At 37.3% G+C, this 18,606-nt stretch overlaps 1 protein-coding gene across 7 annotated transcripts in view; it reads left to right on the top strand.

Moving 5' to 3' along the window:
- NSRP1 (nuclear speckle splicing regulatory protein 1) overlaps positions 1-17,952 on the top strand; it is a 71,532-nt gene extending 53,580 nt beyond the window's left edge. For all 7 annotated transcript variants that reach the window (XM_019028293.3, XM_004041987.5, XM_019028290.3 and 4 more), the window contains 5 exons: positions 3,714-3,770; positions 9,541-9,669; positions 10,561-10,768; positions 12,380-12,488; positions 16,098-17,952. In XM_019028293.3, the coding sequence (XP_018883838.1) occupies positions 3,762-3,770; positions 9,541-9,669; positions 10,561-10,768; positions 12,380-12,488; positions 16,098-17,157 (1,515 nt within the window). In that variant the 5' untranslated portion in view covers positions 3,714-3,761 and the 3' untranslated portion in view covers positions 17,158-17,952. The remainder of the gene's footprint in view (positions 1-3,713; positions 3,771-9,540; positions 9,670-10,560; positions 10,769-12,379; positions 12,489-16,097) is intronic.
- Positions 17,953-18,606: the final 654 nt, after the last annotated feature.

Genomic DNA, 18,606 nt, shown 5'->3' with positions numbered 1-18,606 from the left:
CTTTTAAGCTTTTTGTATTTGTTTAAACAGGTTTTTGGCATTTAATCGTCATCCTTAGTTGTCATTGTTAAAGTACCTTTATTTAGAAAATTGAGAATCAAATGACCTTCAAAAGATCATCAGTTTTTCCTGACTTTTTCAGGTTAGGTTCAGAGTTACCCACTGATGCTGTTGAATTCTAGGGATATAAGTTTGTGAATAGAATATGTAAAACTATTGCACTCCTTCCATTATGTTACCTTCCTGTGTAAGTAGTAACAGCTTGTTTTTTCAACGGTCATACTTCATTCTTCCAAACAGCTATGAACATAGAAACAAAATCTTTTGAGGTGTCTCAAAATCGATATAGTCTACATTGGAAAGGCCTTTCTCAGTCTGCTTATTCTATATTTTATAAAAGTCTGAAAAGGTATAGCCTTGTGTTTTTCTTTCCCAAGTTTTCTTTTTAAAAGTTATTTTATTTCTCTGAGAATCTTCCATAACAACCAAGTTACATAGTTTAGATTGAAGCATCCAGTTTGAAAGGCAGCAGGTAAACTCTGACAGACTAAAGGTGACAGACTGAAGTAGGAGATAGGAAAAAATAAAAGCAAGTAAAAGAGGAAAACATCCAGCATTTGGAGATGTATTCTTCTCAGTCAGTCCTGAAGACATCATTAACTCAGTGGTCAAGAAAAATATTTTTCATTCATACTAATTAGAAATACAGACATGAAAATACATTGGAAATATTAACTATTACTTTCAGTTTTGGTATTTAAAATTGATATTCTAGTGAATGAAAGTTTCATATTACATGTAACAGAAATTTGGATTAAATTAGTAATACATGTAATACACAACTAGTATACTTAGCATAGCACCTAGCTCAATAAATGTTAGCAGCTATTACTGTTTTTGTTATCAACATCTTTCTGCCAGTTAGAGTCAGTTTACCATCACCTAAAATGTCTTTAGTTCTTTGCATACTTATTTAATTTATTAAATATGTATTATATGACCTTTGTGTATTAAATTGATTTGTCTGTGGTCATAGAGAACTATTTTGTTCTGGTTATTACCATGAAAAAAAAAAAAGCACCAATTGCTGGTACAATACAACTGAAGATAGCAAGTGTTAATAGGCTGGACTACTATAATTCTAGAGCTGAGGATTTTGTGTACATATATATATTTAAAACTTACACATGTTTTTATGTATATTTAAGACTTCGTTTTTTTTTAAACAGCAGTTTTAGACTGACAGCAAAATTGAGAGGGACAGAGATAACCCATGTAGCTCTTGCCCCCACAAATGAAAGAATTAAAAATGCATCAGTAGCTTTATTTTGGCTTTTTTAAAAAGATGTAATTCACATAGCATAAAATTCACGCTTTTATACAATTCAGTGTCAGTATATTTGCAAATCCTGATACTTGAAAAAAATTTATTGTGCATATTAAGGTATATAACAATTATGGGATATAGATGGTAAAAAGTTTACTACAGTAAAGCAAATTAACATGTCCATTATCTTACATACTTTTTTTGTTTCTGTGGCAAGAGCAGCTACAATTTACTCATTTAGCATGAATACCATATATAGTACAATTTTATTACCTATTGTCCTCATGTGGTACATTAGATCTCTAGACTTGTTCATCTTATTACATACCTACCTCTTCCCATTTCCTCTCACCCCACCCCTAGTAACCATTGTTTTTAAGTTCTTTATCTCTGTGAGAGATTCCACTTACAAATGATGTCAGGTACTATTTTTCTTTTTGTGTCTGGCTTACCATGTAGCATAATGTCCTCCAGGCCCATTCATATTGTGGCAAATGGCAAGATCTCCTTTTTAAAGGCTGAATAATACTCCATCATACATATTTACCACAGTTTCTTTATCCATTCATTTGTCAATGAACACGTAGATTGTTTCCATACCTGGCTATTGCAAATAATGCTGCAATGAACATGGGAGTGAAGCTACCTTTACCAGGTGGTGATTTCATTTCCTTTGGCTATATGCCAAGAGGGATTGCCAGGCTATATGGTAGTTCTATTTTTAATTTGTTTATAAACCTCCATACTGTTTTCCATTTTGACTGTACCAGCCTACATCTGCACCAGCAGTATATAAGAATTCCCTTTTCTGGCACCCATGCTAACCTTTATTATTTTTTGACTTTTTTAGAATAGCCATTCTAACAGGTGTGAGGTGTTATCTCTTAGTGGTTCTGATTTACATTTCCCTGATGATTAAAGCCTGTACTATTAAGGAAACATATTTTTCTTAAGTATTTTTTTTTTCTTAGCTGTATGTAATCTTTAGTTTTGCCCATGTGATGACTACTTCCTATCTTCCTCTTGCATTCTTTTACATTTTTATTCTCTTTGATTCTGGTCTAATGTCATATCTCTTTTGGAAAGGGATTCTTGATTCCTCATATACATTTAGCTGCCTTCTCTGCTCTGGGCTCCCACAGTGCTTTGTTTATTCCTTTATTATATTGCTTATCACATTTATATTGTAATTGTCTTTTTTTTTGAGACGGATCCTGGTTCTGTTGCCCAGGCTGGAGTGCAGTGGCACAATTTTGGCTCACTGCAACATCTGCCTCCCAGGTGCAAGTGATTCTCATGTCTCAGCCTTTCAAGTAGCTGGGATTACAGCTGTGCTCCAACACTCCCGACTCATCTTTGTATTTTCAGTAGAGACGGGGTTTCACCATGTTGGCCAGGCTGGTCTCAAAACTCCTGGCCTCAAGTGATCTGCCTGCCTCAGCCTCCCAAAGTGCTGGGATTACAGGCATGAGCCACCACGCCTGGCCATATATTGTGATTATCTCTTTAATTGTCTTCCCTTTCAGACTGTTTATCTGAAAAACAAGATTTTGTTTCAGTCTCTGGCCTAAGACTGAGACTGTTCTTGCTTTTTCACTATCCTCAGGACCTAAACATGCTTTTTGGTACATAGTTTTTGATTATTGCCACGAATAGTTACTGCTGTCCCTAAGCTTTAAACATAAACCGAGAGCTTGATACACTATATTGAGTGGTGAATATTAAAATAGTTTGCTTTTTGTAAGCTGGGAATCATACCATTTTAGTGTTGGAAGGTACCTGAAATATTATCTAGACCAGTCTTTCCCCATTTCTCACGCACACACACACTCTCTCTCTCTCTCTCTCTCTCTCTCTCTCACATGTTCACATGAAGCAACTTGAAATCCGTAAAGGTTGAATGACAGTAGTTAATTTAGGACTAAAAATTCATGTTTACTCATTTTTTCCTGTACCATTCTATTTTCTCTGATACCTTATAATCTATTCTGAGGATTTACAATGCAAATTCATTGATTTCCTGAAGTTTAGCGAAAAAACCCTGAAAATGTTAGTTTAATTTGTATTATTATCTTTTTACTTTTAACTATAAGTAAGGCACCTTTGCCAACCAGAAAACAGGTTGAGCATCCCAAATCTGAAAATCAAAAATCCTAAATGTTCTAAAATCTAAAACTTTTTTGAGCACTAATGTGAAGCTCAAATGAAATGCTCATTGGAGCATCAGATATCAGATCTTCAGATTTGGGGTGCTGAACCAGTAAGTATTTTAAAAATCTGAAATACAAAACACTTCTGGCCCCATGTATTTTAGATAGGGGACAGTCGTACTGGAAAAGAAATTTTAAATTTGTTTAAAAAGTGAAAATATATTTCTGTTTTACAGACCTCTGTGAGTGAAAGCCTTCAGAGGGAAGCTGCTAAGAAGCAGGCCATGAAACAGGTAAGGTAGAAGACTGGGATAAGTGCATTCAGTGAAGCATTCTGGCTCATTTTTAAGCATCAGTTTTGGTATCTAGGTGCTGAGACTAAAACAGAATAGATTTAAGGAAAAACACAATGAAGAATTAGCTCCTTATTGCTGTGCTATAGATTAAACCAGTTCTGCTTGTAGATGACTCATTAGTCTAATAATGGATTGTTTGGCCTGTTGTTATTATTAAATTCTTGCTAGTGAGCTTACTTGCAGGGAAAAAAAAAACCTTTTCACAACCAAAATGGTTTCACAAACTTATAATTATTTGAAACTCATCTGCCAAGAAAGAAGAATATCAGAGATAGATGCAAATATATAGATATATAGATATATAGATTTTTTTTTTGAGATTGAGTCTTGCTCTGTTGCCCAGGCTGGAGTGCCGTGGTGCACTCTCGGCTCACTGCAGTCTCCATCTCCTGGGTTCAAGCAATTCTCCTGCCTCAGCCTCCCGAGTAGCTGGGACTAAAGGCGCATGCCACCATGCCCAGCTAATTTTTATATTTTTAGTAGAGACGGGGTTTCACCATGTTGGTCAGGCTGGTCTGGAACCCGTGACCTCAGGTGATCCGCCCACCTCAGCCTCCTGAAGTGCTGGGATTACAGGCGTGAGCCACCGTGCGCGGCCTGATAATTTTTAAAAGACGTGCTAGTTTCCAAGTGCTTTTTACATACATTTATCTTTTACAGTTCTCACAAACTTGCCCATAGTACTGATTAAGAAATCTGAAACTCAAAAAGGATAAAGTGCTCCTTAAGATCATACTACTAATTATCGAACTAGGCCTGAAGGTTTACTAATTTTTCTGCTGTTGTAGACTAGTATATCTTAGATTTTCTGCTATAGAATGTAATGAAATTAAACAATAGCAAGGTGCCTTTGTTTTTCATTTTGAATTATTTATCCTCCCCATTAGCTTTATAATTTTTGGTCCTATTTCCTCTTTGTCTAACTGGAAACCTGCATAAAGATAAGTTTATTAAGCACTTTCTATGTGCCAGGCATCATGACAACTATGTTTTAAGAATGATCTTTAATTCTTAAAATAATTCTATGAGATAGATGCTTTTATAATCCTTATTTTATAGTTAAGGAAATGAAGGCAAGAAGAATTTATGTGACTTGCGTGAGACCACTTAGTTAATAAATGGTAGGGCTGTGTTCAAAACTAGACAGTGAAACCTCAGAACCTAGGCTTTTAACCACTGTGTTTCACACCCTCCCGGACGAATTGGCACAGAAGGATATATTTAGTCATTTTAAGATAATGTCAGAGTTTCACAGTGAAATATAATGTGTAACTCAGCAGCCTCAGAATGATTTAATATACACATAAAATATAAAAAACAGTGATTATTTGACATAAATACTGGAGTGCTTTGAGTCAGAATTTTGGAGAGACCATTAAGTTCAATTTCCTCACTATATAAATGGGAGACTTAGTTCTGGAGAGTTGGGTAACTTATCCAAGGTAATACAGGTATCTTGTTTTCCAGGATTATTTTAACATTTTTGTGCTGCCTTTTTTTCTTCACTTAAAGCATGAATCCCAAATCTGATTTTATTCTTAACTCTGTCTTGTTCAAGCCACTTTATCTGTTTAGTGGGACTTTTTTATAGTTTGCTTGGAAATTAGGAATGCTGCTACAACTCTTACACCTTTCACCTGCTTTCTGCTGATTTTTTCTCGCACCTATATTACATACTTTTCCCTTTGTTCCCCACTTGATTGATTCAGCTCATCGAATGTCTTTATCCATACGAATTGAAACTATTTTTCATTTTACTATGAAGAATACTAGCTTGATTGCATTTACTAAATCTTAGAGAAAATGCTTTTTAAAATGGGGTACTTTAAACTATTTTTTTCTTCTGTGTGGACCTCAAGTTTACAGAACTGATGATGGCAACATTATTGTCATATTCCCTGTTTCATTGGGAAAACTTTCAGTATGTCATCAGTAAATAAAACATTTGCTGTAGGTCTCTGATAGATATTTGTTGCTAATCTAAGGAAATTATTTTCTTAGTTTGAGGGTTTTGTTGTTTGTTTATTTGTTTAAATGGTGAACTACATACAAAAAGGATACTGCTTCATGACCATGTTGGTTTTATACCAATAATGTAAAGTCAGCTTAACTTTAGAAAATCAATCATTGTAACTTCACATAAGTGGTATAAACTTAACATAAGCATAAAATGTTATCATTTTCATATATTGTTGCATTTGGCTTACTAAAGCTTCATTAAGAGTTTTTTTTTTTTTTTTTGAGACGGAGTCTGGCTCTGTCGCCCAGGCTGGAGTGCAGTGGCGCAATCTCAGCTCACTGCAAGCTCCGCCTCCCGGGTTCACGCCATTCTCCTGCCTCAGCCTCCCGAGTAGCTGGGACTACAGACGCCCGCCACCACGCCCGGCTAATTTTTTGTATTTTTAGTAGAGACAGGGTTTCACCATGTTAGCCAGGATGGTCTCGATCTCCTGACCTCGTGATCCGCCCGCCTCGGCCTCCCAAAGTGCTGGGATTACAGGCGTGAGCCACCGCGCCCGGCCAAGAGTTTTTAAGTATTGAAGATTTTTGCATCATAAGTGAGACTGGGCAGAATAGGATGGTTTCCTTTTCTTTCGCTGCAATTATCCAGATTGAAAAAGTCTGATAATACCAAGGTTTGGCGAGCCTTATACAATAAGCTAATATGATACTATATACATTTTGTTTGTTTCTACTTCGTTTTCTGTCCTGACAGATCAGTGTGTTCTTCATTCTGTTTTCTTTGGGTTTATTTTGTTATTTTTCTAACTTTTTGAGATTGGTGCATAGCTCTCTGTTTTCTGTTCTCTTTTCTAATATATGCATTTAAGGCTATATGTTTCCCTCTAAGTACTTCTGTAGCTGTATCTTACAGATTTTGATAGGCAATATTTTTGTTGTTTCATGCAAAACATTTTCTGATTTGCATTATGATTTCTTGTTTGACCCATCTATTATTAATTTCTGAACATAACGGAGGTTTTTGATTACCTTTTTGTTATTCATTCCTAATGTGATTACTTTGGTTTTTTGCTTGTTTGTTTTTTGGGGTTTTTTGTTTTGTTTTGTTTTGTTTTGTTTTGTTTTTTGTTTTTGAGATGGAGTCTTGCTCTGTACCTAGGCTGGAGTGCAGCGGCACAGTCTCAGCTCACTGCAACCTCCACCTCCTGGATTCAAGCGATTTTTCTGCCTCAGCCTCCTGATAGCTGGGATTTCAGGTGTGCATCACCACACCTGGCTAATTTTTATATTTTTAGATGGCCAGGTGCTCTCCTGACCTCAGGAGATCCACCCGTCTTCACCCCCCAAAGTGTTGGGATTACAGGCATGAGTTGCCACACCCAGTCCCTAACATGATTATTTTGGATTCCAAGACACTGCACTGTATTGTTTCATGCCTTTAAAACCTGTAGAGGTTTACTTTATGGTCCAGTATATAGTCAGTTTTTATAAATATTTCCTCTGTGTTTGAAAATGTTCTGTATTGATACAAAAATTAGCCAGGCATGGTGGTGTGCACCTGTAGTCCTAGCTACTCAGGAGACTGAGGCAGGAGAGTCACTTGAACACAGGAAGTGGAGGTTGCAGTGAGCCAAGATGGTGCCACTGCACTCCAGGCTAGGCAACAGAGCAAGACTCCGAACCCCCCCAAAAAAAAAGAAAAAAGAAAATGTTCTCTATGTATCCATTGGGCCAGTTGTGTTAATCCATATATATTCATACTTTGTTGTTGTTGTTGTTGTTGTTGTTGTTGTTTTGTTTTGTTTTGTCTGTTCTGTTACTGAGAGGCATATGTTAAATCTCCCACTGTGATTGTGGATTTGTCTATTTTTCCTTGAATATCTGTTCAATTTTTGCTTTATTTATGTTGCAACATAGTTAATAGTAACATATCTACTCAAGGGCTCCCCTACAGCTCTCCTCCCAACATATACAAAGGCATGTCATCAGTTTAAAACAGCCCTGGCCGGGTGCAGTGGCTCATGCATGTAATCCCCGTACTTCGGAAGGCCGAGGTGGGTAGATCACGAGGTCAGGAGTTCGAGAACAGCTTGACCAACATAGTGAAACTCCGTCTCTACTAAAAATACAAAAAATTAGCCAGGCATGGTAGCAGGTGCCTGTAATCCTAGCTACTCAGGAGGCTGAGGCAGGGGAATCGCTTGAACCCAGGAGGCAGAGGTTGCAGCGAGCCAAGATCCTACCACTGCACACCAGCCAGGGCAACAGTGCAAGACTTCGTCCCCCCCCCCAAAAAAAAACAGCCCTCAGTTTCCCTTTTTCCTTGCTTTTTGTTATTGTAGTGGTGATTATTTCTTAGATTCCATGTTTCCCTCTTTGTGTTATCCAGGCTGGTTTTGGGGAGTGAGCAGGAGTGCCAATTCAACATCTAGGCAGGAGAATCTTTCACTTTCTAAAGGTTGAGAAGTGAAAAAAATGAATTTCTTAATATTTTAAACTATATTCTAGAAAAAAAGTTTTTCAGTTAGCGTGTGCATTATTCAGAGTTTAAATGTTGGTATGTAAAAACCCTAGTCTATCAGATAGATTCTTTTGAATAATTATATCATCCTATCACTTAAAAAGGATCCCTCTTGGGTTCTACATTAGCCAATCTAGCAATTCAGGAAAAAATCAAAGTGTGTAGACTCTGTACCTCAGGAATTTACAACCGGGGGCAAAAGGCTAAGATTTGTAAAACAGGAAGTAAAAACACGCATGCCTGGCATGGTGGCTCACGCATGTAATTCCAGCACTTTGGGGGGCGCTCAGGTGGGTGGATCATTTGAGCCCAGGAGTTCAAGACCAGCCTGAGCAACATGGTGAAACTCTGTCTCTACAAAACATATAAAAATTAGCCAGGCATGGTGGCACACGCCTGTAGTCCCAGCTACTTGGGTGGCTGAAGTGAGAGGATCACTTGAAGCCTGAGAGGCAGAGGTTGCAGTGAGCCAAGATCACACCACTGCACTCCCGCCGGTGCGACAGAGCAAGACTCCATCTCTTTAAAAAAAAAAAAAAAAATCTAGTGTAAATATTGCAGAATAGAATGTTCCTCAGAGTTTAGAAGAAAGATCATTGGGGGTTAGAGGCCTCAGAAATGGGCTCATAGAAGAAGTAGGGCTGGCCCTGAAACACTGGGTAAGATTTTGATAGCTTGAAAGAGGAGAAAAAAACATCATTTGAGATGGAAGGAACATGATAAAGGCAGAGACTTTATGTTTAACAACTCTAAAAATGATAATGAAAGTTTAATATATAATACAGGCCTCTCAAAACCAAGGTTAGGTGTTTCCATCGTACCTTTTGACCTTTTGATGGGGATAATTATATACAAATGAATAAATGATAATAATAGTTGATGTTTATTGAATACTTATTCTCTATCAGGCTCTGTTTTAAGTTTAGTCATTTAATTATAACAGCTTAGAATGTAAATATAGTCATTATTCTTTCTCTTCTAGATGAGGAAATTAAGGTACCAAAAGATTATAAACAAACTTGCCCGGAGTAATTAGTAAGTGTAGAGCCAGGATTCATAACCCAGGCAGCCTGGCTCCAGAGTTTATTCGTATTTCCTATCTAAAAATGTGATTGCAATTTTTATGATATATTTTCAATTTATGAACCATTCTCAAAAAACATAGACTTTGTTGTGTCTGTTGGCTGGCTCATATTTTTGAAACATGTTTAATTTTTTTTTAAGACCAAACTGGAAATCCAGAAGGCCCTTGCAGAAGATGCTACTGTGTATGAATATGACAGTATTTATGATGAAATGCAGAAAAAAAAGGAGGAAAATAATCCCAAATTGCTTTTGGGGAAAGACAGAAAGGTTTGTAAGCTGAAATAACAGACTTTCTTTGACCTTGACCTACATTTTATGTCTTAATCTTATTTTAACATGAGAATGATCTGAGAAAAAGCTTTTAGGTATGTGAGGTGTGAAGAGTCCGTAATTCCAGATATTACAAATTTGATTGTAGAACTCAAGAAGCACTACATAGTATCCTAATAGGCCAGGTGAATTATCTAACAATTTTGTTTTTTGCTTTGAAACCTTTGCAAATAGTTTTTTGAAAACTTTTCCTTGGAATTCTAATGTACCAAATTTGTACTGTTCCTGCCCTGTGTATGTTTATTTGTGTTTTATTACCCTCTCATTTTTTTATTTCTTCCTAGCTGGTACCTGAATCATCTGCCTGCACCTATCATGATTTTATTTTCAGTGAGAAAAAAATTTGGGAGGGGTAAAACCTGAAATAAGTTCAGATTTTCTTTCTATCAACTCTTGTTCTTTCACACAAACAGGCTGATTTTTAAGGGCATTTGCATCTGACAGTTATCTACTAGTAGAGTGATGGTATAAAATTATATTAAGCTACTATTTTAAATAGTCATATTTCTACTAAATGTGAAAAACTGGCAGGAACTTTTCTGATTTTTTTTTAATTAAGATAATACCAGAAAAAAGAAAAAAATTTATATTTAGTTTGATGTTTTATTAAAGTTAAATCGCATTGTAAACAATTTCTATCTCTGCTACACCTAAATTTTTATGGAAAAGAGTTTCAATATTAATCTTGCTAGTAAGTTTATATTGAATGTAGGGAAGACAATCTTATTTGGGCCGATCATTTCTATCTTAATGAATTCATTATAAAAATTATAATATTAACAATTACTATTTTTTTACTCTTTTCCTAAATCTTTTTTATTTCCTTAGCCCAAGTATATTCACAACTTGCTAAAAGCAGTTGAGATCAGAAAAAAGGAACAGGAAAAAAGAATGGAAAAGAAAATACAGAGAGAACGAGAAATGGAAAAGGGGGAGTTTGATGATAAAGAAGCATTTGTGACATCTGCATATAAGAAAAAACTGCAAGAGAGAGCTGAAGAAGAAGAAAGAGAAAAGAGGGCTGCTGCACTGGAAGGTAAAATGAAAGAGTGGGAAAGGCACAAGGAAACAGTAGCAGAATCTCTCCCCTGTGGTTAGCTGTTTGCTCTGTCACTGAACTTTAGGGTTATGAGTTTGTGATCATAATTTATATATAGGAATTCAAGACACAAGGAATATGGTATTATATAGTAGTATAAAACAGAAAGGAAAGTTTAACTAAAAACACAGTTGAACTCTTCAGTAACTATTATTTCTACTAGACTTTTCTCTTAGTTCTCATTTTGTGGCTTTTGCCTTAGAACATGATCTGAAATGTAAAAACATTTATTACAAAGTATAACACCATGGCATTTGTCAGAAACAATATAAATATAATTTTAAACCCTAGTTATATTTTTTTGGGATGAGAAAATAATAGAGTAACACCACTCAAGGAGGATCAATGAGGCAATTAGAAAAAGAATAACATTAATTGAAGAAAGAATAAAAATTGGATGAATTAAGAATATCTTAATGCTTTACCTTAGTGCTTTCTACTCATGATTATTTCTCAAGATCTAAGTAGAATATGTATTTATAAAATACTTTTTTTTTTGAGACTGGGTCTCTGTCACCCAGGCTGGAGTGCAGTGGCTCAACCATGGCTCACTGCAGCCCTGACCTCCCAGGCTCCAGTGATCCTCCCACCTCAGCCTCTTGAGTAGCTGGGACTACAGGAACATACCACCATGTCTGGCTAATTTTTGTATTTTTTGTAGAGACGGGGTCTCACTATGTTGCCAGGGCTGGTCTCGAACTCCTGGGTTCAAGCAATCTTCCTGCCTCGGCCTCCCAAAGTGTTGGCATTACAGGTGTGAGCCACCATGACCAGCCCTGTAAATACTTTAATTGACAAATGCTCATCAGCTTTTTGGACAGAGTCTCGCTCTGTCGCCCAGGCTGGAGTGCAGTCATATGATCTTGGCTCACTGCAACCTCTGCCTCCCAAGTTCAAGTGATTCTTATGCCTCAGCCTCCCAAGTAGCTGGGATTACAGGCATGCACCATCACACCTGGATAATTTTTATATTTTTATAGAGACGGAATTTTACCATGTTGGCCAGGTTGGTCTCGAACTCCTGAGCTCAGGTGATCCACCCATCTCAGCCTCCCAAAGTTGTAGGATTACAGGCGTGAGCCACTGCGCCCATCCTCTTCAGCTTTTAAGTAGAAGAAAACCAAGTCTATAACATTCTGTCTAAGCACGTACTATGTGTTTAGAGTGCCAGTCGGCAAACTTTCTGTAAAGGACCAGATAGTATTTTAGTATTCGTATTTTAAGACTTTAAATTTATAAATTCATATTTATGAATGCCAGATCATATTCATACTTTAGGGTTTTTTGTGTATATGATCTCTGTCGCAGTTACTGAGCTCTGCCTTTGTAGTACAAAAGCAGCTGTGGACAATACATAAATGAACAGGGCTTTGTTTCAATAAAAATTTATTTATGAAAACAGGCAACAGGCCAGATTTGGCCTGCAGTTTGCCAACTCCTGATCCAGCGAGTAGTTTACACACTGTATGTTATATACTGTATGTCTGTAAAATGAAACTGCACTGTGCCTTATTGAATATATTCTAATTTTTGCTTTCCCTCTGTTAGCATGTTTGGATGTAACCAAGCAGAAAGATCTCAGTGGATTTTATAGGCACCTATTAAATCAAGCAGTTGGTGAAGAGGAAGTACCTAAATGCAGCTTTCGTGAAGCCAGGTGAGGAGATGTGTATGAAATATTTTGAAGAAAGATACTGTTAATAATCTGTGGTTGTGGGGTCATTTTAACCTTCTGAAAGATGGAGGATTACAACATTGCATATTGTGTTGTCAGCCAGCCTTACCTAATTGAATGAATGGCTAGAAATTTGCAGTTTCTTGATTTTAAAACCTACAGATTTAGTTTAAGATCATTTTTATTCTGCATTTCACAGAAATTGTTACATTAAAACAGTGATTGAGTTTAATATTATTGTAAAACCAAAGACTTTTAATGTATAAAGTTTCTGAATTTTTAAGTGATTTATGGGTCTTAACAAGGGAGAGCAAAATCTTCAAGGGAAAGCAAAATCAAATTGTAGTTTTTTCTTTTTTCTTTTTTTTTTTTTTTTTGAGGCAGAGTCTCACTCTGTCGCCTAGGGTGGATGGAGTACAGTGGTTCAATCATAGCATAGCTCACTGCAGCCTTTGCCTCATGGGCTCAAATGATCCTCCCAAGTAGCTGGGACTACAGGTGCAAGCCATCATGCCCAGTGAATTTTCTTTTTGTGTTTTTTTTGTTGTTGTTGTTGTTGTTGTGTGTGTGGTTTTTTTTTTTTTTTTTTTTTTTTTTTTTAGATGGAATGGAGTCTTGCTCTGTCACCCAGGCTGGAGTGCAATGGCGCGATCTCTGCGTACTGCAACCTCTGCCTCTCAAGTTCGAGGGATTCTCGTGCCTCAGCTTCCTGAGTAGCTGGGACTATAGGCGCATGCACTACGCCCGGCTAATCTTTGTATTTTTAGTAGAGATGGAGTTTCACCATGTTGGCCAGACTAGTCTCGAATTCCTGACCTCAGGTGATCCATCCGCCTCGGCCTCCCAAAGTACTGGGATTATATGCGTGAGCCACCACGCCCAGCCTCTTTTTGTATTTTTGTGGTGGAGATGGGGCTTTATGTTGCCCAGGCTGGTCTTGAACTCCTGGGCTTGAGGGATCCCCCCTCTATCTCAGCCTCCCAAAGTGCTGGGATTACAGGTATGAGCCACTGCACCTGGCTGCTTTTTCTTTTTTTTTTTTTTTTTTAATAAGAATGTGGGTATTCCTCATGATCCTTAAAATGATTGGTGCCTGGTACCTTAAAATGCTTTTGCTGTCAGAATTAAGGAGAAAGTTGGAAAGAATTAGGTGTCTACAATGTAAGTCTTATATACATGTTCAGATAGTGTATAAAAAGGAAAGTGGTTTGTTTTCATAAATAGAACCCAGTCTTCATAAAATGTAAGACTTACATATCGGGGCTAGAACTGCACTGTTTAGTATGTAGGCACTAGTCACGTGTAGCTACTTAAATTAATTTAAAGTAAATAAAGTAGGTTGGGCGCAGTGACTCACGCCTGTTATCCCAGCACTTTGGGAGGCTGAGGCAGGTGGATCATGAGATCAGGAGATGGAGACCATCCTGGCCAACATGGTGAAACCCTGTCTCTACTAAAAATACAAAAATTAGCTCTGCATGGTGGCACATGCCTGTAATCCCACCTCCTGGGGAGGTTGAGGCAGGAGAATTGCTTAAACTCGGGAGGCGGAGATTGCAGTGAGCTGAGATAGCGCCACTGCACTCCAACCTGGCGACAGATCCAGACTCCGTCTCAAAAAATAAAATGGCTGGGCATGGTGGCTCATGCCTATAATCCCAGCACTTTGGGAGGCCAAGGTGGGCGGATCGCGAGGTCAGGAGATTGAGACCATGCTGGCTAACACGGTGAAATCCCGTCTCTACTAAAAATACAAAAAATTAGCCAGGCGTGGTGGCGGGCACCTGTAGTCCCAGCTACTTGGGAGGCTGAGGCAGGAGAATGGCGTGAACACAGGAGGCGGAGGTTGCAGTGAGCTGACATTGCGCCGCTGCACTCCAGCTTGGGTGACAGTGCAAGACTCTGTCTCAAAAAATAATAATAATAAATAAATAATAAAATAAAATAAAGTAAATAAAATTTAAAGTTTTGATCACAGCGGCCACATTTCATATACTCAGTTGCCATATTTGGCTGGTGGTTGCCATACTGGGGACAGCTCACATATGAACATTACCATTTCTTGAGGCATTTCTATTAATGCTGGTCTAGAAGGTAAAGGATTAGAGGATTTTTGAATAAAGTTATAAGGTATTATAGGAATGGTGAGATGATTATGCCATAATTATGTAGCTGAAGGTAAAAGAGTCTGTCCTAAGCAAAAAAAAAAAAATTTTTTTTAACAGGAATGTTCTGGGTAGATCTGAGTCTGTGTTGCTAAGGAAGGGAAGAGGTAGGAGAATAGAATTAAGGTGAGGAGAGGAAGTTTATGCCCCACTCCCTCCCTACGCTGCTAGGCTTTGATTATAAAATTGGTGAGAAGTATGAACCTAAGAAAATGTATTTGAAGATTCAGGTTTTGAATGGAAATTATATTACGTTATATCTTTGTATTAGAGTTTCATCTGGAATATTTATTAGGCTGCCATGAAACTCTGTAATGTCGTTGACATGGTTGTACTTCTCAGAGTCTAATAATCGAATTCCTAACTGTTAGTGGGTCCTTTAGCCAAGATAGTTCTGCCAGTAATTCCTGGAGAACCAAAGTTGTTGCACCATTAGTGTGATTAGTAAGTGATTAGTAAGAATCACTGAGTGATTCTTATTTACATTACACTCATAGTATAAAGTTAACTGTACTTGCCAGCTGGAACAATGAAGGTAATATAATTTTAGTATTGTTGATTCTAATGGACAAATTAATATATTTCCATTTTGTTGTGATAGGTGCCAAGGAGTGAATCAGGATACACTCATGAGAGAGAGTAAATATTTAGGATTATATTTGCCACTATTTTGCTGTGCAAAGATTATCTTCATGTATTTCTAGGACTATTTTTATAATTTTTTAAAAAGAAAAAGGCCAAGCATGGTGGCTCACACCTGTAATCCCCGCACTTTGGGAGGCCAGGGTGGTTGGATCACCTGAGGTCAAGAGTTTGAGACCAGCTTGGCCAACATGGCAAAACCCTGTCTCTACTAAAAATACAAAAATTAGCTGGGCATGGTGGTGCGGGCCTGTAATCCCAGCTACTCGGGAAGCTAAGGTGAGAAGATCACTTGAGCCTGGGAGGCAGAGGTTGCAGTGAACCGAGATTGTGCCACTGCACTCCAGCCTGGGTGACAGAATGTCTCAAAATAAATAAGAAAGGAAACGACAAATCCAAGAGTCACAACTTAAGCTTCATGTTGTGAAAATAGAACTTAGATTCAGAACATATATTACTTTTCCCAATTATTCTTTGTCTTAGGCTTGCCAAAAAATGAAGACCTGTACAGACCCTTGCCTGTAGGTTCTAGTAGTATAGTAGACAAGGGCTAATTTTCTCTTTTCACTTCTACAAATATTGAAAATATTCTGAATGGTATGAATTTGAAAATACTAGTTTGCGTAGACATCAGGACCTTTTTGCATTTGGATAATCAGACAGTATATATCACTATAGGTGTATTGATTTGAGTATTGATAAAAATTATATGAACCCTTCATTTGCTTATTACAACTGATAATGTGGCATTTTTTTCTGCCCTTTTTTGTTTTTTGTTTCTAAGTTCTGGTATAAAGGAAGAAAAATCAAGGGGCTTCTCCAATGAAGTAAGTTCAAAAAACAGAATACCACAAGAGAAATGCATTCTTCAAACTGATGTGAAAGTAGAGGAAAACCCAGATGCAGACAGTGACTTCGATGCTAAGAGCAGTGCGGATGATGAAATAGAAGAAACTAGAGTGAACTGCAGAAGGGAAAAGGTCATAGAGACCCCTGAGAATGACTTCAAGCACCACAGGAGTCAAAACCACTCTCGGTCACCTAGTGAAGAAAGAGGGCACAGTACCAGACACCACACGAAAGGATCACGAACGTTGAGAGGACATGAGAAAAGGGAAGATCAGCACCAACAGAAGCAATCCAGAGACCAAGAGAACCATTACACTGACCGTGATTACCAGAAAGAAAGGGATTCTCATAGGCACAGAGAGGCCAGTCATAGAGATTCCCATTGGAAGAGGCATGAACAGGAAGATAAACCAAGGGCGAGGGACCAAAGAGAAAGAAGTGACAGAGTATGGAAAAGGGAGAAAGATAGGGAGAAATATTCCCAAAGAGAACAAGAAAGAGATAGACAACAAAATGATCAGAACCGACCCAGTGAGAAAGGAGAGAAGGAAGAGAAAAGCAAAGCAAAGGAAGAGCATATGAAAGTAAGGAAGGAAAGATATGAAAATAATGATAAATACAGAGATAGAGAAAAACGAGAGGTAAGTGTTCAGTCTTCAGAAAGAAATCGAGACAGAAAGGAAAGCAGCCCAAATTCTAGGGCAAAGGATAAATTTCTTGACCAAGAAAGATCCAACAAAATGAGAAACATGGCAAAGGACAAAGAAAGAAACCAAGAGAAACCCTCTAATTCTGAATCATCACTGGGAGCAAAACACAGACTCACAGAGGAAAGGCAAGAGAAGGGTAAAGAACAAGAGAGACCACCTGAGGCAGTGAGCAAGTTTGCAAAGCGGAACAATGAAGAAACTGTAATGTCAGCTAGAGACAGGTACTTGGCCAGGCAGATGGCGCGGGTTAATGCAAAGACCTATATTGAGAAAGAAGATGATTGATGGCTACCCCAAGAGAAAGATTTAAGGAAGCACAGAAAACTGTAATTCCTGGAACCTGCTGCGTAAAACCATAAAGGAGTGTGTTACCAGTAGTTTGGAGGGCATTTTTAAATTTATTTTCAAAATTTTAAGTTAAAAGTCAGTCTTACAGCTTGGATGTTTGGATGTGGATGTTTGGCTGAATTTATATATAGTGTGTACTCATCAATACCACATTCTTTGTTGTATTCAAGAACCGTTAAGAGTGTGCTAATTCCCTGTAGGTACATAATGAGGAAAATTTGCTCCACTACAACCATTAAAAAATAATTTTGGCCAGATACGGTAGCTCGTGCCTGTAATACCAACATTTTGGGAGGCCAAGGCAGAAGGATATTGACGCTAGGCATTCAAGACCAGCCTAGGCAGGATAATGAGACCTTGTCTCTATTTAAAAAACAAAAAGCCTAGCATGGTAGTCCATGCCTGTAGTCCCAGCTGTTCGAGAGGCTGAGGCAAGAAGATCATTTGAGCCTAGCAATTTGATGTTACAGTGAGCTATGATCATACCACTGCACTCCAACCTGGGCAACAGAATGAGACCCTGTCTCTAAAAAAAATTTTTTTAAATAAATAATTTAACTCTTCTAATAATGTTTTGTTGCAGGAGCTGTATTTCAGATAAAATATGGATTTGAAAAATAGAAAATATACTTTATGTTCTGAAATTTGTATTTAAGTATAAAATGTGAATCATCTTGTCTAAATAGCTTACAGCGTAGTTGGCTTAAATGAAAATAAAATGATATGCTTATACATTTTATTTATGCATTTATTTTAAAATAATTTTACTCATGTCACAATTCATCTTTTCACTTTTAGTAGAAATTAATTTGTAATTCTGAAACCTTGACAAGTTAGTAAATTGGTTATGTATGTAAATCACTTTTAGTTAAAGGTGAAGCTGTGGAGACATTAGCCTAAATGAAATTAGCTAAAGATCCAGGTGGCCTGTTTCTAAACATGTCTTGTTTCACCTACTCTGAAAAAGATAGTGCAGTTTATTACAAGTTCCACTTGTGTATAAAAATAAAACTATTATCTTTCTTCTGAGTCTTTGAAACTCAGGAGAAATAATTATACACTGTAAATATTTTATTTATGGGGAAAGATGAATGCTGTGGAGAAAATAGTTCTCTACTAGGTCTTCCCATTAAGAAAATGCTGTTCATGTATCTCACAATACTCTACCATAAAGAGCACACTTTCTTATTTTTAGAAGGATAAACTTGGTTTAATAAGAATGCTGACTAGATGAAATATATTAAGGGTCAGATTTAGAATTTATAAATCATTTTATTGTACCTTTAAAACCAGAAAGGAAAAGTCACAGGAAAGTTAACGCCCAAATCTCTGACTGATACATTAAATGTCAGTTACATCCTAATACTCTAAAGTCAATCAGTGACA

The sequence above is a fragment of the Gorilla gorilla genome, chromosome 4 (assembly GCF_029281585.2).
Source record: "Gorilla gorilla gorilla isolate KB3781 chromosome 4, NHGRI_mGorGor1-v2.1_pri, whole genome shotgun sequence".
Taxonomy (NCBI): Eukaryota; Metazoa; Chordata; class Mammalia; order Primates; family Hominidae; genus Gorilla; species Gorilla gorilla.
This window is presented reverse-complemented; position numbering and strand designations above follow the sequence as displayed.